Genomic DNA, 22,838 nt, shown 5'->3' with positions numbered 1-22,838 from the left:
TCCTACATTTCGACTATCTGTGCGATAGACCAACTGATAATATTATCAATCACACCTGTAACATTGAGAAATCAATAACATAGTGAATCATGTACATATATCCTATACTAGCTTTTTCCCGCGGCTTCGCTCGCGTTAAATTTGGGGTAACATAGATTTACTTTCTACAATCTTTATTTTTGTGTTTTAAGTAATTGATTTTCGGGGGATTATATTTGCAAATTTTTGAATTTAAAAATCAACCTACATAATCATAATTCGTACAAACTTTTAACCACTGTTTCACGTCTTTAGGTCAGGGGTGTAATTTTAGAAACCCCACGTGTTTCTTTTGTCCGCGACTTCGTACCTACGCGGCATAGGATTGTTCCCGCGGGATAGGAATAAGTGAATTCAATAGAAAACCACACAGTTCGCGATTGAATGAGGGCTATCGTTTTTTGTCTCACTAGATGGCGCACTGTTGCGTGAGGTTTTTAAGTGTGGCTTTCAAAGTCTGTTATTACGGGCGAAAACAAAGTTTAGATTAAAATCATATTTAATACACCTTAAAACCGTACCATAAAAATATCCAGCAACCACAGTGTTGCTTAGTTCCGTTTTGTTCGGAAAAAAGGGGTGACAAAAGTTTCCGAAAGACAAAACTGTCTCAAAACACACACATTCATTGCCCCGTAACGCATAATTGCCATAATTAATTTCAGGTAATGCAAAATATTCACAAAGTTATTCTAATTATAAATAAACCCGCGTTGCTCACCCAAAAACTATGACATTTCGGAGACCTCACGCTACACTAGCGCCTCTAGCGGCGAATTCATTCGCGATAGCCCTCATTGAAACAGGCTTCTATTATTTTGGGAATCGTTTTTTAAAAAGCTATCACTATTAGATTTTTTTAAATCAACTCAGTTTTTCTAGAGATTCCCCAAATAAACAAAGAAGCAGACAAAGTTAAATATTTCCTTATCCCATGAGAATATCAAAATATCCAAACTTAAAGCACTTCTATGATACTCTATCTACGAGTACATGTGTGCCAAATTCAGGTCTGTAAAATCTGTAGTTTAAACGTCGTCTGTCAGTCAGTCAGCCTGTCACAGTATATTGCTTTACAGGTATGAATAAATTTTGTTACGTAATGAGTTGATTGGTTTGGCGTAGGTACTTAATGTGTCCTCCTAACCGTTAAGGAGTTATACCTTCCATCATCAGCTCACCGAATATTGAATAACCAGAAAGAATACAATTAAACGTCTATCTTTACATGCATATGATATTTAAGGAAACTTCCTCTTACTCCTAACCGTTAAGGAGTTTTACCTTCCATCATCAGCTCATCAACATGAGATGATGTCTACCAGACGCATAACTCTAGAAAATATATAAAAAAAACTTAATGCGTGCCTACAAAATCTGAGGGTTGCCCTCAATTTCCCCGAGATCCCGTCATCAGATTCTGATTATTTTAGTGACAATGCTACTTCGGGAGTAAATATACTGTAGAATAAAAAATAATTTAAAAAATCGGTCCATAATTGAGCGAAAAATCGGTGAACATACATAAATAAATATACAATTATAGCGGACTGCATAACATCCTCCTTTTATTTTGAAGTCGGTTAAAGAGCTCTTTGTAGCGTGCGTGCAGTGAGTATAAACTTTTGAATTTTGAAATTTTAGCTTTCTACAACCAGTAAAACGCAAAATCCTGTTTTTTCCCGTTCCCAGAAGAATTTCAGGAAATTCTCTCTTAAAGTTCCCCTACACTCCCCAAAGAACCCACTTGCCAAGTTTCAGCTTTCTACGACCAGTAAAACGAAAAATCCCGTTTTTTCCCCGTTCTCGTATGAATTTTGGAAATTCCTCACTCAATGTTCTTCTACATTCCCAAAGCAACCTACAAGCCGAATTTCAGCTTTCTACCAGTAAAACGAAAAGTCCCATTTTTTCCCTTTCCCGTGAGAATTTCGGCAAATTATCTCTTAATGTTTTTCTACACTCCCGAAGCAACCTACATGCCAAATGTCAGCTTTCTACGACCAGTATAACGATAAATCCTGTTTTTTCCTGATAGCGTCAGAATTTCGGGCAATCCTTTTGTAGGCTTACGGTCCCCGAGGAACCTAAATAATGCCAAATTTGAGTTTTCTACGATTAGTAAAACGAAAAATCCCGTATTTTACCGTTCCCGTGGGAATTTTGGAAAACCCCTTTCTGAACGCTCCTCTACACTCCCCAAACAACCTTCATGCCAAACAATTTCAGCTTTCTAGGACCAGTAAAACGAAAAATCCCGTTTTTTCCCTTTCCCGTGGGAATTTCGGGAAAGTCTTTTGTGGTGTTCCCCTACACTTCTCAAGGAACCTAAATGCCAAATATCAGTTTTTGAGGACCAGTAAAACGAAAAATGGATTCCGTTAAACTGAATATAAACCCCGTTTTTTTCATTATCCCGTGGAAATTTCCCAAAATCCTTAAAGCTGTTTTTTATCAGTATAATCACCTACTTCTATGCCAAATTTGAAGAGTCTAGTAATTATAGTTCATAGTATTCCATTAAACTGAATATATAAATCCCGTTTTTTCCTTATCCCGTGGGAATTTCCAAAAATCATAAAACCGATGTTTTAATTAATGTAATACCTACTTGTGAATGACATTTGAAGAGTCTAGTTATTATAGTTGCTGAGATAGGGTCACTCGGAATCGAATATATAAATCCCGTTTTTTCCTGTACCCGTAAGAATTTCCATAAATCCTTTCTTAGTGGATGCTTACATTGTATAAGGTATCTATGTGCAAAATTTTAAGTCTCTAGGTCTAGTGGTTTCGGCTGTGTGTTGATATATCAACGATTGATTTTCGATTGACTTTGTCACCACATTACCCCCTTTTAAGGGTTGAATTCTCAAAAAACCTGAAACACGTGTTTACTTATTTATTGTTAAGAGTACTCCTGTGAAGTTTCGAATAAAATAGTCAAACTAATCTTGTTTCCCCATACTAACTTTGGACCCCCATTTCACCCCCTTAGAGGGTGAATTTTGAAAAATCCTTTCTTAGTGCACCCCTAGACCTTAAAAGGAACCTACGTGCTCAATTTGAAATCCCTAAACTTAGCGGTTTGGGCTGTGCGTTGATACATCAGTCAATCACTTTTGCCTTTTATATATATTGATATTAGCATCAGCGGGACGGCAAGATACGAAGCTCGAATTTTACACTTCTTAGTAGCCCAGGTAACACTTGGGAGAGAAAAGTCCTCGAGTGGCGACCACCGGACGACGACGAAGCGTTGGCAGACCTCCCACTAGATGGATTGACGACATTACTGAATGCTCCTCTCATGCACTCAAAGGTAGAGACCCCTTAAAGGGATAAGTTCGCCTTTGTTTTTCCTCAATATTTGTCAATTGTGTTTGTTTACTTATTTTGTATAATAATCAGTTTACATACGTACAGTCAAACCGATTGAATCACGATCCAAGGTGGAATTTTTGTGCTACTAATGTAATGTTGACATCCCATACTTTTGTCAAGGAAATTATAGTGAAATTGATTTTTAAAAGGTTCCAAAGGTTTGACTGTACATGCACTGTGAGAGTCGGGCGACCGGTGGATGCAGTGGCCAGTTGTCGTTTATTGCGGCGTTCGAAGCGGGAGGCTTTTGTTCAGCAGTGGACGTCTTCCGGCTGATGATGATGATGATGATGATGAAATAAGGGAACAGAAGTAACTCCAAATGAATTGTGTTCAATCTGAAAGGATGCTTGTGCCATGCAGTGGGACGTGTGCAGGTCGACATCCTTGCGAGCGGTCCGTTTATATTTATTTATTTACTAGCGTTTACACGCGGCTACGCACGCGTAAATCATTATATACAGCAGTTGAATTGAACATCCGGGATTTTATTAAATTCTCGTGGGAATTCCTTAAATTACATCGTGGTTTTCATTGACGTTAAATTAAAACATCCATGCCAAATTTCATGACTTTAAACCCAGCGGTAGTTATTTCGAGATTTTATCCCTATCCCGTGGGAATATCGGGAAAAACGTAATCTATGTGTTACTCCAGATGTCCAGCTATCTACATACTAAATTTCATGACTCTAAGCCCAGCGGTTATTAGTTTGAGATTTTATCTCTATCCCGTGGGAACATCGGGATAAAAAGTAGCCTATGTGTTATTCCAGACGTTCAGCTACCTACATACACACTAAATTTCATGACTCTAAGATTTTATCCCTATCCCGTGGGAATATGGGGATAAAAAGTATCCTATGTTTTAATCCAGGTTATAAACTAACTTTTTGTCAAATTTCATCCAAATCCGTTCAGCCGTTTCAGAGTGAAGAATTAACAAGCATACTCACTCACTCAGAAACTCAGTCACTCACTCACTCACTCACAAACTTTCACATTTATAATAATATTAGTGGGATTGAGGTGTGCTACAGCGTTACAAATATGTTTATCCCAGTTTACAGAGTGAATTTTAAGGCCAATAACAGAACTCCTGTAATAGTACAACTATATAAGCCTGAGTAGTCCCTACCATGAGTTTACAGTGACCGTACTCGATAGCGACGGCGTAAATTATTTGTATGGAGAATTGTACAGCGCCGATACAAATAATTTACGCCGTCGCTATCGAGTACGGTCACTGTAAACTCATGGCAGTGGTATAGGAGTAAAAGTACCTGTCTACAACAATAAGAAAAAAAGTTGAGAAACTCCCGACTTTGTCACTTCAAAGTTCAATATCTCAAAAACGGCTGAACCGATTTTGATGAAACATGTCGATGAACCATCGTTGGAAACCCTGATTTCAAATAAAAAGAACCACATTCAAATCGGTCCACCCGTTTAAGAGCTACGGTGCCCCAGACAGAGACACAGACAGACACACATAGCGGTGAAAGTTATAACACCACTCTTTTTGCGTCGGGAGTTAAAAAAATTGGTAATAGGAAATAACGAAAAATAATTAAAAAAATATACAAAAATATAAAATGTGTTGCTAAATTTAATTAAGTGTGAAACTTTTATGTGTAGCGTGTGTGTGTTTGTGTTTAAAAGAACCTGTTGTCCTGTGTCTTGTTATTTTCATGTGTTTTTATGTACAATAACGAATTTTACAATACAATACCATACTCGAATTAGCGTGTTGCTACTGTTGCTGTGTGTTTAGTGAAAGAACACACACAACTTTAAACGGATGGACGAAACGACCCCTTTCAGTGCTTCTTTTTCCGTTTTCTGGCACGGAACCCGAAGACTAGGGCCCGAAATTGAAAAGTATTCGTTAAGTGGCTACCCATAGCTTTAATTGTCCAATCAATAAGATGGCCACTTTAGATTTTACGGTGCTGACCCTCAAGAGCTCTTGTACCCAATTAACTCCCAATTATTTTTAATTTGTAATTTAATTGTTACTTTGTTTTTAGAGGGAGGCGATTGATAAAATTATAAATAACAGTTAACGGCAAATGGGAGTTAATTACAGGTATTGTCATGTTTTAGTGATTTGTTAATTTGTGACAGCGGCGGATTTAATTTTAATTTGAATTTTCTTGTAGGCTATGAATGTTGCAAGTATACAAGTCAAATGCAAGTAAAATTAACAGAAAAGTACCGTCAGCTTACAGATCTTGTAATATTAAAAAACCCTACTTACTGCTTTGTAGAAACTTTAAATGAAGATTTAGGGGCTGTTTCACTCCATTGATTAGTGTTAACTGACGTTTAATTGTGATGCCGTCTCTATTTGTTTTGTTCGAATAGACGGAGACGGCATCACATTTAACCATCAGTTAACACTAATCGACGGATGGTGAAATAGCCCCATGTGTAGAACTCTGTTAAGTAACTTAAACCTCAAAAGTCGGAACCCATCAATGACTATCATTACCAGCTCAAATATTCGCAGTAATCAATCGAGATAATCAGTGTAACCGGTTTCGAAATTTTGTATTTCGGAATAACAATGTGTGGGGGGGGGAGAGGTATCGAATTCAGTTTTCTTGACTTTACATCTGCGAATAGGCCCTGCTAAGCCCCAGGTAGTTTATATGAAATACGAGTATATAATAGTAGATTGATAAACAAGGATTGTAAGTGATCAATTACAACCAAGATATTTAGACGCACGAGCGAGCAAAGCGAGAGAGGGTGCTTCTGCTTATAGTTCGCGGGTGTAATTGATCATTTACACTCTACTTTTCATCACAAATGCGAGGAAATAAAGAAAAACCGTTATAAATGTATACGCAATTTGTAACAGAGCGGAAGAAAATTTATCGCGCCAAACCGTCTTTTTTTATGGCCTCGCGCTCTTTGGCTTTGGCACATTCAGCCAGCACTGGCCAGCAGCATTATGCCAGCATGGAGGTTTGGACGTAAGTATTACGCAAAACAATCTCCTTGTTTACCAGTTCGTGAATACAAAGGAGCACCATTCGATTTTTAAATTTACTTACATCCCTAAAGATGTAAATCGAATTTACAACATGGGTATCAAGTTGCACCTACTTTCAGAGCTTAAGTGATGAAAAGGCAAGACACACTCTCGTTTTTAACATCATTCGTTTAGGAATCGAAGTGAGTTCGAATAGTTCATCACTAACCGCCCCCCAGTCCTAATGACGGGTGCAGCTAAACCTCAGAGCGGCGTAAGCACAAAATATCTCTGCTAAGGACAAGGCCGCACTGTGAGCGCAGCTAGCGTGCCTAGAAAGCTTTTTTGCTTGATTGTACTTTTTGTTGACTGTACTTGCATTGTCATTCAACTTACATAATGTATACCAGATTTCAAAGTCAATCCGATCCGATTAAGTTCTTTTTAGATATTTAAGCATTTTTTTTAAATTTATGTATACTTAGGCTGTAAGTTGTGATATGGATGCGATGTAATCAAAGTCCGAAATAAAGATTTTATCATTTTATCATTATTAATTCCAATAACAACAAACAGGGCAAGTCAAGTAAAAGCTTGTAAAAAAATAATAATATTGGTATGTGACGTAACGTTCCACGGAACTTTAACAAGCTGTGTCTTCATATTTTTTGTTTAATTGACTAAAAAGCCGGCTTATTGCCTGTATTTTCTTACAGTTTATAAAATAGTGCTGATGTTAGCAGTGAATGGTTCTTATAACCTAGTGTTGGCGTAGTTTGTTCCAGATTCGTTTTCTTCTGAGACATGCCGTATTGTTAATATTCTATGGAGTAGTAGGAACTGTCATAAAAACCGTTATATACTAAAAGAAAATATACTGAGCGGCAAATATGGTCCTCAAATGTATGCAGTAATAGGTAATTTTGTATGTAGACTGGGCCAAATTGTGTGCCCCTGAGTACATTATATTAATCGAAACTAAGAATACATATAGGTCAGAAGCCATTTAATAAAAAAAAAGTTTATTAAGAAAAAATAACCATGATTTAACTTAACTATAAACTAAATACCTAAATTAAAACTTAATACCTACTAAATTAAATCTAAAAAAGGCTCCCGTGGCTGAAAGGCTGGCAGCATTCCCTCGTTGAATGGCGATGGCGATTCGTTGAGAGAGATACCTGCCAGCCCTTTGGTCTCCAGTAGTATCGACCAGGCGCTTTTGCACTTTATATTATTTATACTATGTGAAGATTATTCGCTTTCTGTGTCGCTTTCGGTGCGACCTCATCCTCCAACTTGGACGCACATAAATCGCGAGAAGCGCCTGCCGGCCCAATTGCCCGCTGGGGCCTATGGGTGCTGCCATTTATCCTCAACGATATATATTTCTCGCACGGATATAAAAAGGGAATTTGTCGTATTGCAATGCCCTAATTGTTTCGATGAACGCTGGGAAAATAAATAACTAAGTGGCTACTTACACAAACTTATAAATTTATGAAAAAACATTTTAAATATAGGTCCATGTAAAGATCAAACATTTGCATAACTCACAGCATAATTGCTCGCAATTTGTGGTTTCCTCCGATCACCGCAAAGCTCGTGGTAAATTCAAATTAATTCCGCGAATTTCGAAAAACTAGGGTAGCGAGCGGGTTTTGAACCCAACCTCTGCTTGAGGCGATAGGTCAAACATTTTTTTTAGAACAAACAAATGTTTTTAGAAAAACATTTAAAGACAGTTTATTGCATCAGGCGTTACTTTGCGGAGGTCATCAATGAACTAAAACATTTCTTACAAACGTAGCTGTCATAAGGTCGCGGGCGAGCAAAGTAATTGTTTTAGTAGATTAAGATAAGTTTTTTTACTAGTTTATATTACAGTACTTCAGAAAATGTTACTTTCTGATTTTTACTCATGATGGAAAGGGGAAGGTATATGCGTTCAGGATAATAGGTTGTTTGTTTTCTCGGACGGATTTCATTTCTTTTGCAATTTATTAATAGGTGTATAAATACAATGATTCTTTATTTTTCGATACCTACTCACTTTTAGTACCTACTACTCACTTTTACTACTCATTTTTATTCAAGAACAACTTAATCATTTTTACGAAAATCGCTCAAGTTCTTCTTGAATAAAAATATCTTTTTTAACCGTCGTGGGTTGTGTTATTTTTAATTTTAATTTTGCTATTCATTATATTTAAATTTACGGTCTTCCCGCTAAGAATTCTTAAGCTGAAATATAGCTCATGTATAAAATGGAACTGGGAATCGAATCCGGCTCTAGCATTTCTTTACAGTTTTTTCAATGTGATCTAGTTTCAGTGAGTAAAATAGTGGTATTAATTACTGGATGGTACATTCGTTTGATGCGGTTGGACAATACATAAGTAACCAACAAAAACTTGGAAAACCCCCGACATTGTCACTTCAAAGTTTTAGGCCTTTAGGCCAGCAATGCCCCCCAAGTCCTAATCATGCTGTAGGTGTCCGTCCATGGGTGGCGGTAATCGCTTACCATCAGGTTACCGCATGCCTGTTTGCCAGCTATTTGATGAAAAAAAACTCAAAATCTGAACCGATTTTGATAAAAAATGTCTAAGAACCATTGCTAGAAAACCTGCTTTCAAATAAAAAACACCGCATTCAAATCGGTCCACCCGTTTAAGAGCTACGGTGCCACAGACAGATACACATACACACATAGCGGTCAAACTTATAACACCCCTCTTTTTGCGTCGGGGGTTAAAAATTAGAAGTATCCCTAACAAACCTAGTGTCAGACAGAGGTCAAAGCAGAGCCTGGATCTAATTAAAAACTAACTGGATTCCTTCTGATGCGTTTGAATGAGAAATCTGACGTCTACGAATAACAAACGACCGGTTGATAGCGAGGGTCATTACTCACCCTGCACGTAATTACTAAGGAACCAAGTACCGGGTTGTTATATTCTATTCTAAGCAGCTATGCTCTTGACAGAGTGATCATGGTCAGTGATCAGAGTGATGAGGATCAGTAGTGAACCTTCACGAAGACTTTCCGGGGAATAGTGTAGAATCCTCCCTTGCCTTCCACACCGCAGTGCTGGAGTCCGGAGTTCAGACTTGAAAATAGAGAGCGCTGCATCTCCCTTAGTTTTACGATACGCACAGAAAGAGATAGATCTGTCTCATTCTAAACAACCATAACCCACCGCCTTTTTTACAGAGCCCAGTTTTAGGGTATAATAATTTAATTAAACTATCGACATTCTCACCGTCATTTATTTCACATCTTTTGTAGAGCCTTACTGTAACCATTTGCTGGCTGCAGTACAAATGGGCCGGGACCGGGTTAGTACCAACCTCCCACAGAATACCGGCGTGCTTTGCTTTCCGGAGGCCCAACTCCCCTCTCCCATTTAACCCCCTCCCCTCCCCCTTTAGCGCCATTTTAGGCCGGCAACGCACCCGCAGTTCTAATAATGCTGTAGGTATTCATGGGCGGGCGGTGGTGATCATTGACCATCAGGTAACCCGCATGCCCGTTTGCCAGCTATTTGAAAAAAAATCTCACTCATCCATCCTTACTATTATAAAGGGGAAAGTGAGTTTGTTTGTATGTTTGTCCGTCTTTTACGTCGAAACGGAGCGATGAATTGACGTGATTTTTGGCATAGAGATAGTTTATGGGCCAGAGAGTGACATACGAGTAGGCTAGTTTTTATTCCGGCAAAATGCACAGTTCCCGAGGGAACAGCGCGCGATAACCGAATTCCATGCGGACGAAGCCGTAGCTTGTAGCTTATATTTAAATGGATGGATCTAATGGATGATGGGAACAAGGTAGACCCAGAAGACGTTGTGATGAGATCTAGTCGTGTTCCTCAACGGCTGGCTGGACATCGCTCAAAAGTGGGGTGACTGGAGAAAATGGGGAAAGGCCCAGCAGTGGAACACTTCTCCAGGTTAATATGTAATAATGAGGAAGAAGAGGATGTTGGAAGGCCTCCCACTAGGTGCTGACGATATCGTGAGAATTGTGGGCAACCCATTGACATCTACATACATACATACACACATAGATGTCGATGGGACAACTGGTGGATGCAAGTGGCGAGAGCGTTCTAAGGGGGAGGCCTTTGTTCAATAGTGGACGTCTGCCGGCTGATGATGATGGTGATGAAATAATGAGGAGTTGACGATCAAATAAAATTCAAAGAAGGAGATCATACGTTTATAAATCCGTGTAAAGCGATACGTCAAGTAATGAGAACGGGCAAGTAGATGATGACAGTAGACAGTCTTCAGTTGTCACGTTGTGCCATCTGTCTGTGGTTGCCGACTGTTTCCTGTAATAAAAGATTAGTTATTAGTCTATTGAGGTTTATTGTAAGTGTAAGTTCTAGATGTTCCTACATTTCGTATGTTTTGTTAGTTAAGCTATCTAACCTACCTCCTACTTCCCTACCTCATCAAACCCTGAGTTAGGCTACCTTTCCACTGGAGCAGAACGAGGTAGCGGAGTGGTGAGCAAGATAAAAATCCACCAGCTTAACATTCATACAAATCCAGGAAGAGGAGCGCCGAAGCGAGGCGGAGAGAGAAGCGCAGAAGTGAGGCGGAGAAACAAGTGCGAGTGGGGAAACCGGGAAGCATCGCGAATGGTAAACTGGTCGCAACTCCACTCCGCATTACTTCCTCGCCCCACTCCACTATCTAACTCCGCAACTCCGCAATTCTGCTCCGGATTACTTTCTGGCTGCACTCTGCTATCTAGCTTCCTGCCTATGGACGGACACACAGCCTCAACAAAATACAGCCACTTTTTACCCGACTGCCCGAAGGATTATCATGTTATTGGACTCACTGACCTGAAGATCATCTTCAATATCTTGTGGTAAACTCCTCTGGGCTGCGGGATTGCTTGCATGTCGCAGACCGCGCGACGCACGCAGTGGTATCCGCTTAGCCCGTTCCTGAGAATATTAAATGCCTTTTCATTTACTACAAGTAAGCTCTATAGCCTAGTACTCATCATAATCAGCCTATAGGTATCTAAGTCCACTGCTGGACATAGGTCTCTTTAATTTCACGCCACTGAGCGCGATCCTCGGCCACGCTCATCTATATAGTTTCTGCCAGCCACCTTGCGGAGATAGTAAGTAAGTAAGTAAATCTTTATTTGCTAGAATACGCTATCTTTATTTGATAGAACAAAAACAAATGGATTCTAAACAAGGCATGTAAAATAAATTATTCATATTTTTTTCTCACCTGTCCAGCAAAGTCTCAAAGTTGGAGAACACCGTCCGGCGGTTCAAGTGGTGGTAGGGGTGGAAGGAGTCAGGTGGTTCGTCCCAATTCACGCGGAACCCTAAGGTTTGAGCAAAGATCTGGTTCCACGGCACCATGTTCACCTTTGTATTAAGACGGACCTGAAATAAACAATTTCCAGGTACAAAAAAAGCTTGTGCTTGACCTCTATCTCACCTGATGAAAAGTGCAGATGAGGCCAAACGTGTTCACTGGTTGAGTAACAGCATCACTCTAGTTTTGAAGAGCCCTAGGTTGTATTTATTCGGAAATACAGACGGGATTTATTCCTTAGCTGTTCGCATTCTGAAAGATAATTCCGTAAATATCCCGTTTTTTAAACTACCAGCGCTTTCGGAAAGACCATCATTGCCAAGAAGAATGCGCCCCAAGAAACTTGACATAAAGACATTTTTTCAAAGGAATAATTAAAAAGTGTTGGCGAGGTTAGCCCCCATATCTAATTCCACACTTCAACTTACAGTGGTATTCCTCTGGCCATCGAATCAAGTATGCTTGATTGTTACACCAGTATTTAAATATTTTGGTTGCTCAAATGGTAAATTATACAAAATATGCTATACCCTATCAGGGTTGCTGTTTACTTTAAGAGATTTTGTTACATTAATGCAATAAATAAATTATCAATTCCTGGCGCAAAAGTGCCCATAATGCTCGCTCTATGTATGTCAACGTCGGATAAAAAAAAAATGATACCAGGTCATGTACCTACCCTCGACGAGTCCAAAATAATGCATAGTCAATTTAATTGACAAAGTAAAAACGGTTAAAAGTGTTATAATATCATGCAAAAATATAGTTTGGCAAAGTAACACAGGACGTTGAAAGTTGCAACTTTGCTGTTTTATGTTTATGTATTTTGCTGTACGAATTTCAAATAAAATGTGACACTACTGAACATTCTAATTATTTAATGTATAAAACATAGCTAAATACTTGTGTACGCTTAAGTAAAATACAAACGATATTTAACATAATATAATGTATACTTAACTATTACAATACCCAGGACTTTCGAGTATTTATCGCGCTTACCAAAACCAATTACTTCGATATTTTGGCCACATTGTGCGTATGTAAACTCTTTATTGCAAATTAAAAATATAAATAAAAACGTAGATACAAAGAGAGAACTGCAAACGCGAGCTTATCCGTAATAAGGGATCTCTTCCAGCTAACCTAGTTATGAGAAGAGGATTTGCACATTGCAGTGGCCGTGGTCACGAGTAGACAGGTGTTGTAATAGTTCCGGGCGAAAATCACGCAAGCTTAAAACATTGCATGTATACTTACAAAAAAATGCGATATATTCCCGAAACTCAGATACCTCTTAACCCTGCTCTCACCGCCGTCACATTTGATAGACACAAAAACAATTAAAAATAGATAGCACACTAAAATAACTTGGTACATTTTCTTCATCTTGACCAGTTCTGATCCCTCATGTTACCAGTCTCGTACAGCACTGGGTCATGTGCCACCAGGTGACACAGAAACGAGTGGTAAGAAGAAAGGTAAACGTAACCAGATAGCAATGTTTTCGGTTAACTGTAATAATGTAGCGGCATTATAAATAATATTAAGAGAAGTTTTCCTGCCGGCCGCGTTAGGTATTCGTTTGGGATATTGCTGTCTTAATAAGCGCTCGTGACGTCCCCGCTCGCCTTCCGCAACGACGTCCGCAAATTTATATCGTAATAGCTGAATGCTAATTTCAAGATTTGGGCGGTTAAATTTTGGGTTTCGTTGTCCTCATGTTATACGAAAAGTATAGCACAGAAATCAATGATATTTTACAATCAAGATATTCATTATATTTTCTATGCCTGTGGTTTTTTCAATTTTTGTATAAATGCATTATTAGTCTGTAATTCTCGTGCAAATTTGACATCTTTTTTTTGTCGATTTTTGAGCACCTGTAATTCTAATATTACACATTTATATGAAAATCTGAAAAACCACAGGCATAGATAATTACGTCTAGTCCATACTTACAAAGTTTCATCTATTTCTGTTGCCTAGTTTTCAAATGAGGGACTTTGACTACGAGAATGGAGTGGTAGGAGGACTTCTCTCGACACTTTTTTAGGTAGAGTGCGTTTTATCGAGCTCATCCACGTAATAAGGGATGCTTTTCTCCGACGCTTACTGTACACAAATATTCCATCTTGCTTAGTTTAAAAAGATGCTTATAAAGAGCTTTGTATAAAATAAAGGAAAATTTCCAAAATAAAAAGCGGTCACGCGCACAAGAATGTAGTCTTTATTAACATGTCGTGAGCGGTCAAAATCATGTCCGCTTAATCGCTGCGGATTACAGGGTGTAGCCAATCTTGTAAGTTGAGCTTAAGCTGTTTAATTTTTGTATCTCGTTTATAAAACATTTTCGGTTTTGCCACAAAAAACTTGACTGTTCATTGTGTTTAACACAAGTCGGCATTTAGCATATCTTTGTAGTAATTCCATTTGAGAATCACTTTTTAATTAATTGGCAAATACAAAAAAGTACCAGAGCATCGTGGGTTCAAAGTCGAGCTCGCATCTCTGAAATTCATGTACGAAATCACATTCAAAATGCACCACGAAATTTACGATGAATAAAAACATAACCTGTAGAAGCTGCGAAGCAATTCGATGGTGTGTGTGGAGTTCCCAATCTGCACTGGGCCTGCGTGGGAACTACGGTCTGTGTCCTACAGTGTGATGCAAATCCATAGGCCAAGGATAGCATAAGATTTATTTCAGGGCCATCCTGTAGAACCCTTTAGGTTAGGTTAGGTTAGTTTTATAAAGATCCTGAAATATTTACAGTTTCAGAAATATTAAACAGTTGGGACTAATGTACCTATGTTAAACCAATAAAATATTCTGATTCTGATTCTGAAATGAAAAGTTGCGAAATGAAACAGTTTGCCGAACGTTTTCCGCCGAAACATTAGTAAACCACTAATACGACATGGCCTTTGTACAAGTATCTCAGTTAGTCTCAATTGTAATTTGTTTCTTTACTTTTGTATAATAAAGAGTTTACATACATACATGGGATGGTCTTCCGTCGCTTTACGGAAGCAAGCATGAAAATCCCTAAATAACTTTTATTTTTATTATTATTTGTGATTATTTGAGGTTGTTATTATTATATGTAATTATTTTCAAGTTAAATTATTTCATTGAGATAAACGAAAGAAATAAATAAACATGGCAATGACGGAGCGGGAAATTTTATCTACTCCTATTTTGAAGTAGGTTAATAAATACGTGTCATAAAAATAGAGGCATTTTTATTTAACTAGCTCAGAACAAATTGTGTTAGCTAACTAACTAAAAAGAAGACAACATGACAATGACAAATTGTCTCGCTTTGGCTTAACTAACATTATTCATCCCTGAATGAACGTCGCCTTGGATCATTCAACTACGACATAAATAGCTTATATTAAATATCACGTCAAAATAATTCAGGTTACGATGAGATGGCTCATTTAATAATAATAAGAATAATTTATGATTGGTTTTTTGGAGTCTTTTTGTATTTTTTTTATTTCAACTCTAAATTTGTTTCTTTTACGGGTTTCCCGTGAAAACCATATTGAAAATACAAACAAAGCGGTGCGATCCAGTGGTGGCGTAGGGGTTATAGCACGCAGCACGGATTGCTGAGACCTGGGTTCGATTCCCAGCGCTGGTCTCTTTTTCTGGTTTTTCTGTGCATCCATGTCTCAGTTTGTATTTTTGAATAATAATTTATTTATTTGCATAGAATATGGTTACATAATATGAGTGCTATACAATTTGTGTGATTTGATGTTATTGTGATGTTGCTACTTATTGTGTGACAAGAATAAACATCATATTAAAATTAGATTAAAATTACACTACAACTACAGTACCAAACTTACAATAAACACACACACACACACGCACGCACGCACGCACACACACGCATGCACGCACGCACACACACACACACACACACACACACTTGTACTTAAACTACAGTATTAACTCTAAAAATGGCCCCTGCGGCGTGGTACCGAAGACGCTAGCAGTATCTCTGAGTCTCTTTGATAAGTAATTGAAGAGCCTCAGAGCGTCAGGGCCCGACGGATCAAGGGTCTCGACGCCGAAAGTTACAAAATTATATTCGGCGCCAAGACCACTGTATGTACTTTCCCACCTTGGCAGTTTCTGCCGTTTCTGCTGCTGCTGCTCTTGTAGCTATTCGGTGGAGATGTGACGGGCTTAAACTAGTTTGCTAATGTTTGGAACTCAAAACAAAGATCGGTTTTCTTTTTCTTTCTCATTTGAATCTTCAGAAAACAGTCAGTTCAGTCTTGAGCTACACTAAAATTGTGGTTGTACTGTATATTGTGACGGCCAACATTTTGACTTTTCAAGCAGACTTTTGAAGCAGTTAGCCGTAAGTTTGACCAGCGTTTTCAACCTTTTGATTTTAACGGCACACTTTTCGTTCATCAAAATTTAACTGCACACCACTAAAAACTAGCGAAGTACGAGTCAGACTGGTGCGTTGAGGTGAGGGTTCCGTACAGTATACCCATAATAATGCACAACGGACAGCGGAGGCTTTTTAACAGGTCTAGGTGACACCTTTAAGTACGAAACCCCAAGAAGCTGTATATGAAACTAGCTTACTAGCTATTCATGATTTCAAAGTAGCGTACACTTGGCCGCAATCCTGGAACACCTGAAAATACACGCGGAACACGAGTGTGCCTCGGCACACCGGCTGAAAACGTCTGTTCTAGACCCTGGGCTAATCGTACCTCGGAATTTAACTTGAAATTTACGTCGCTTACTAGCATCGAGGCTGAAGCCGTGGTAACCTAGTGGCTTGGGCTATGTCCTCTTAAGCAGAGGGTCCTGGGTTCGGGCCTGGGCTTACACCTCGGAGACTTGTAAACGTTTACAAGTCTCAGGGGTGCAAGCCCAGGCCCGAACCCAGGACCCTCTGCTTGCTACACTTGCTACACTTTCCACTGCATAATATAATGAGACGGTTTGGACTGTAGTTCCCACACGGACCCAGTGGCAATTGGGAACTTCACACTCATCATTAAATTTCTTTGGAGTTGTACAACTCCAAATCGTCTCATTATATTGTTATGCAGTGGAAAGTGTAAAGAATAAGATGATTCTGATAAATAAATTCAAGAAACGAAGTTCGAACGTTTGTTTTAATTATTTGATTCACTTGGGGCTCATTTTTGTTGACACTGTAGAAGATTCTGTTACAGTTTCCAGGTTATCTAGCAGAAGTACGGGACGTCTAAAATGTAATGGATCCGATACATTCCACAGATCAGCCTGTAGATAATGTAAGTTTGTAAAGTTTGAAATTAATCCGACGTTATGTATATATTAATTGATCCGATACATTCCACAGATCAGCCTGTAGATAATCTCTTCGTAATGTATATATTAGCGGCCGATCGTAAAATCCGCCAGATCACGAAATTCCTAGGCATATCAAGATGTGCTTGAGAAACAATACGGCAGATTGATTAGAGCAACGCATTTCTCGTTATTTCTAGCTCTATACCGGGCACATCGTGATATGCCGAAAAAAAGATAAATTTAGTACGACGAGCAAAGCGTAGTATGAACTGTGACTGAAGCGAGCGTGCCGCGGCAGTGCCCGGTTAAGAACCAATACATGATATGCCTAGGAATTTCATGATCTGCCTAAACTGGCCAAATCATGAAGTGGCGGCGTTTCGTGATATGCATCGGAATTTCATGATCTGCCTATGCGTCACCAGGCAAATCGTTAAACGGTAAGTTTTGAACGATATGGTGGATGAACCTTTACCAATTCATGAAATGGCGCCATTTCACGATATACCTAAGAATTTCGTGATCTGGCGGATTTGACGATCGGCCGCCGACATGTATATTAACCGATGTAATGGATCCGATAATATACCACAAATCAGCCTGTAGATAATCCGTAACGGTTTAAACTCTTCTATATTTGTAAATCGTGATCTCGCCTACGCGACCAGATTTAGAAAAAGACAGGCTTAAACCAAACACTCCACTACTGCACTCTATATACAACGTCAAGCTACAATGCTAAAACATAGTATACAGTATTAGATATAGCTAAAGAACCATGCGAGCGTTAAAACTACTTGTGTTTATGATGATGGAATCAGTAATTAGTTATAGTTTTAATTCCAGTGAGATAGAGATACGTGATAGGTCGGAGATATTGTCAAGAAGAAAAAGGTTTTTAGTGTTCAATGAAGGAAGTTCTTTTCAAATTGGTGAGTAGCTATAACGGAAATTGTAAAATTTAAAAACAAACCAGTTACAATTGTTTTTTTTTATTACAAGCCGTTTTTTGGTGAGTTTACTTTTTGTTATCTAATATACTTGGGCACTTGATCGCGACTACTATTTATTGCTAAATCACTTCAACGTTTTGACAATGACGTGGTGACAAATACAGTATCTCAAAGTCTGTCAATTGTGTTTTTTTTCTTTTCTTTTGTACAATAAAGAGTTTACATACATACATACATACAAGTTGACCCCCATATGAATTTCGCAAAACTTAGAAGTGCGAGCCAGGATTTGAACATTCAATCCTCTGCTTGAGAGGCTATAAGTCAAATTCCTAGGCTACCACGCCTTTTTTGCAATGCTTGTAGAGTGAGTATGCCAAAAAACAATACAAGCCAAAATAGAGATTGCTACAATATAACTGGCTTGGCTGGAATTGGGGATGTCTATTTTTTTGCAATGTATAGTAAATCGAAAACCATTTCGAGATAAATGCTTTTTAACTCGTTTTCTGTAGTTATTTAATTTTAATATAATGTAATTAATTTATTATTTAACAAATAAGCTATGACCTTCATTTGACATAAGTTTCTTATAATTGACTTTTCTGTACAAAAAAAATATAAAAACCGTGGGTAATTTTTTTTAGACATCCCCAATTCCGTCAAGCGATCCGAAAACATTTTAGTTTTCTAAATTTTTTAAAATTCTAATCCCTAGTGTTCTGCAACACCTTTCCCACCATCTTCGCTATCGGAGACATCTTCCTCTTCGGCTACACAGCAGCGTTGGCCTACGAGCTGCCCCAAGACCCTTACTCGCCGTTCCGCCACCACGGCGACCCTCTGCATCGGAGGATGGACACCAAAATGATATACTTCACCGATTACGATGGAAAAGTCATGTATAAGAGGAAATATGAGAGGTGAGGACAGAATTGTTATTTCCATATTCAATTCAATTCTTGGAAGTATAGCTCCATCGATACTAATATTTGAATAGACGTCTAATCAAATTGCTTTGTTTTTGAGAGGTGTTTGAAATTTAAATGTAATAATAAAATCGAGAGCCGAGCCAATGACAACGCGCCTTCGGGGAGGCCTATGTGCATCAGTGGTCTGTTGCTGTAGTAGGCGGATGATTAATAAAATTAAGATCCCTAACATCGATTACATAAAATATTGCAGTAGTAATACTTTCATATATAGCGAATTTGTTCTAAAAAACAGTTTATCTTCTGCTGGCCATAATTTCCGGATTTTGAACGCATTACAGAGGATTTACGATACATGTGGTGATATAATGTTGTGAATGCGGACAGAATAACAAATTCTTTCAAATTCCAGAAAGCCGATAGTAAACCCAGCGGTGGCCAAACGAAGCGTGGACGCATTACGCCTGGATGCGTTCAAAGTAGACAGAAAGCGGATGCACGCGTCCAAACATAGACGCGAGTTTCTGAAAAGCGAACTGATGGACGCACGAAGCGTCGAGTTCCATAGGAGCGCTCGCGCGACTTTGTATCCAAAAATAGAGACCTTGATACAATCGTAAGTTTGTTTATTTACTTTTTTAGGGCAAAATAGGAGTAGGTCTTACTAACATTGTATTTCTGCACCCTAAAGGCGACAAACAGAACTCTATTAATGTTACTACATTGACCATCCATCCATCTGTACGCTAGTATTATTTAGTTAGACAGCTGAAAATTAAAAGCTACGTGTATTTTTATTGCCATTACAACAATAAATAATAAAAATAATATTAAGGGGTTACAAAAAAACAAGTATAAAATCATCTCACACTGCGTAAATTTTGATCAGGAACAAGAATCTGGTAACACTGTATTAAATACGGCCGTTTATAGCGTTTGTTTTGGCATTATCTACAAAGATGTACGGAACCCTCGGTGTGCCAGTCCGAATCGCATTTGGCCGGGTTTTAATATGCTCTGACTAGTTGCAATATAATAAAAATCATTAAATAATAAGAATAATGTTAGGTACTTAAATTATGTAAAATTATTCTTCAGGGAAAACAGACAAATTAAATACATAGTCCTGAAAGTTATTTGTATGTAGTTTATGGCTGATTTATCTATTGAAAACAGCGCCATCTCTTGTTTTAGTTCTATGTGTTCACTTGACCAGCTATGATCTATAGAAGTGTATCGCTTTGTAGTATAAATATTTTCACATAGATGTCGCTTGGGGACAAAAAAATTGCAATTTAAAAAGCGTGTTAAAAATAATTTTGGCATAAAATTAAAGCTAGGGCCAAAGCAGGGCCAGACATCCTGAAGTACAATACAATTTAATTTTTTCAATTTCATATTTTATAAGTACAATTTTATTTTTCGAAAATACAAACTGAAACATAGATGCACAGAAAAACCAGAAAAATAGACCAGCGCTGGGAATCGAACCCAGGTCCTCGGCATTCCGTGCCACGTGCTATACCGCTACACCACCACTGGACTCAAAATAAAATAAAAATTCAAAAAGACTCCAAAAACCAATCTTAATTTTATTTTTTCCAGTTTTTAAATTTGTACGAAATACAAGTGTATCTCTTAAACATTTTTTTTAGGTTCGGTGCCAATGGAAAGCACTGCGTTTTAAGGACCCTCTGTCAGGTGGGGCAGACCCCAGCACCATCCCCAGGGGTCCTTCTTCCAGGAGATAATGAGAGCGGTTTTCACGTATGTACACTTAGACTAGTTCGCTAATGTTGTTCGGAAATCGAAACAAAAGATCGGCTTTCTTTTTCTTTCTCATTCGAATCGTCAAAAAAATTAAGAAAACCGACCGCTCCCGAGCGATATAACATTCTGGTTATATTGTTTACTCATTATTAAGCGTTATTTTCGACCTGCTAGAAAAATAGTGCAAGTTGCATAACATTGACCACATCGGTTTATAATCATTGGGTACAAATGGCGAATTGCCAACTGGAAATTAAACTTTCAAACAGAAATATGTAAATTTTAACGAGGCTAACAGTCCACCGTGTCCACCTGGTTCGTTTTTGAGCCGGCGTATTAAGTTTTGGTCTTAAATTAGACTTCTTTCACTTATTCCGTATTTAATTTTGCTCCTAATTTATAACAGGCAAAATTCAATTCGGACTTACGTAATTAATCAACAACGAAAATAGATATGGTTCGAAATATTTTTCAGCAAAATTACATTTTGACAATCTTCACTTTGAACGCTACAGGTATTCATTTTAGTCCGAATTCAAAATAGTTAAATCATTTAGAAGGTTTATTTGATTTTATGTTTCCACAATCGATAAAATTTACAGTGAAATCGAATATACTGTCGATTCTGAGCTATGTCTTCTTTCATTTTTGATTTTTTGATTAAGACCTATCTTCGAGAAGTATTTAAAAAAGTGTAGAAATGAAAAATCAAGACAGTTTTCGTATACTGTACAGTCACGAACCTGAATTCTAGAGCCACTTGCCACCGTTTAAATCTTGACCGGGTCATGTCATTCTGGTTTATAAATGACAATATTATTAGGCATATATATGTCTAACAGTGGACTTCCTACGGCCGATATGATGATAATGAAGATGAATGACAATATGTACTATGAGTTTGTTTAACACGGCTAAATTATGAACAGTGTGCGAGTGGCTCAACAATTCCTGTCATAATTTTATGTTTTTTAGATTACCCAAAGGGACAGAAGACTTCGAAGACATAAAAGAATACGACGATGCGCATGCCGCGCACGAATCCTGCGCAGAATTGTATCCGGAATGCAAGGAGCCCGCGTCAGACGACCAGCTTCCCGCGTTCACTTATTAGTAACTGTAATAGATGGAGAAGGACAAAACATTCCCTCAATGTGTATTTGTTTGGATTTTATGAAGTTGTTTTTAACCCCCGACGCAAAAAGAGGTGTTATAAGTTTGACCGCTATGTGTGTCTGTGTGTCTGTATGTCTGTGTGTCTGTGTGTCTGTATGTCTTTGTGTCTGTGTGTCTGTCTGTGGCATCGTAGCTCTTAAACGGGTGGACCGATTTGAATGCGGTTTGTTTTATTTGAAAGCAAGTTTTCTAGATATGTTGTATCAAAATCGGTTCAGCCGTTTTTGAGATATTGAACTTTGAAGTGACAAAGTCGGGGGTTTTCCAACTTTTTGTTAGTTAGGTTATAATTCCCAGGCCCATATATCATGGTTTTATTGACTGAACTCTGATTTGGGTACTACATTTTACATAGTGGTATGTATGTACCTATGTCTACTTAAACTTCGACAGTCGAGATCCATACATATATGTCCCACTGCTGGGTGGCACAGGCCTCATGAGAGAGCTTGGATCCAGGGCGGATTTGGCACTTTACACATATCATTGAATTTCTTCGCAGCCTATGCAGGTTTCTTTGCGATATTTTCTTTTACTGTAAAGCTCGTGGTACATTTTACACATGAAAAACTCGAGACGCAATCCCGGAACCCATGATCCTCTGCATGAGAGGCTATTGGTACCAATAGGCCACCATACGGCTGCATGTCCTTTGACTTTTTTATTCATATTTTAAAAGTTAAATATAATCTTCAAACATTGGAAGACAATTTCACCCATCTTTAACGTATTTACGTAATTTAGAAGACAGTGCACATTTTGTCAAAAAAAGTAACAAAAAAGCTTATATTTTTATGGTAATCATTTAAGGTTGTACATAAATAAAGATATAACAACTATTTATCGCCTCGTTTCAATCACGCCACAGCCCACGATGCCCGCACGTGGCACTTCCTTTTTTGTTTCCAAACCTAAGTACAGT

The 22,838-nt window shown here is 38.2% G+C and overlaps 1 protein-coding gene and 1 pseudogene across 1 annotated transcript; one reads left to right on the top strand and one right to left on the bottom strand.

Annotated features, from left to right (window-relative positions):
- Nucleotides 1-10,627: 10,627 nt before the first annotated feature.
- LOC141439544 (uncharacterized) lies at nucleotides 10,628-13,200 on the bottom strand. Its single transcript, XM_074103834.1, has 4 exons — nucleotides 13,021-13,200; nucleotides 11,668-11,828; nucleotides 11,265-11,369; nucleotides 10,628-10,742 (listed from the first exon to the last, which is right to left on the bottom strand). The coding sequence occupies exons 1-4, from the start codon at nucleotides 13,147-13,149 to the stop codon at nucleotides 10,628-10,630; spliced, it is 510 nt and encodes a 169-aa protein (XP_073959935.1). The 5' UTR covers nucleotides 13,150-13,200.
- A 4,488-nt stretch (nucleotides 13,201-17,688) lies between these two features.
- On the top strand, nucleotides 17,689-22,693 carry LOC141440029 (uncharacterized; annotated as a pseudogene).
- The last annotated feature ends 145 nt before the right edge of the window (nucleotides 22,694-22,838 follow it).

This window comes from Choristoneura fumiferana, chromosome 21 (genome assembly GCF_025370935.1).
Source record: "Choristoneura fumiferana chromosome 21, NRCan_CFum_1, whole genome shotgun sequence".
NCBI lineage: Eukaryota > Metazoa > Arthropoda > Insecta > Lepidoptera > Tortricidae > Choristoneura > Choristoneura fumiferana.
This window is presented reverse-complemented; position numbering and strand designations above follow the sequence as displayed.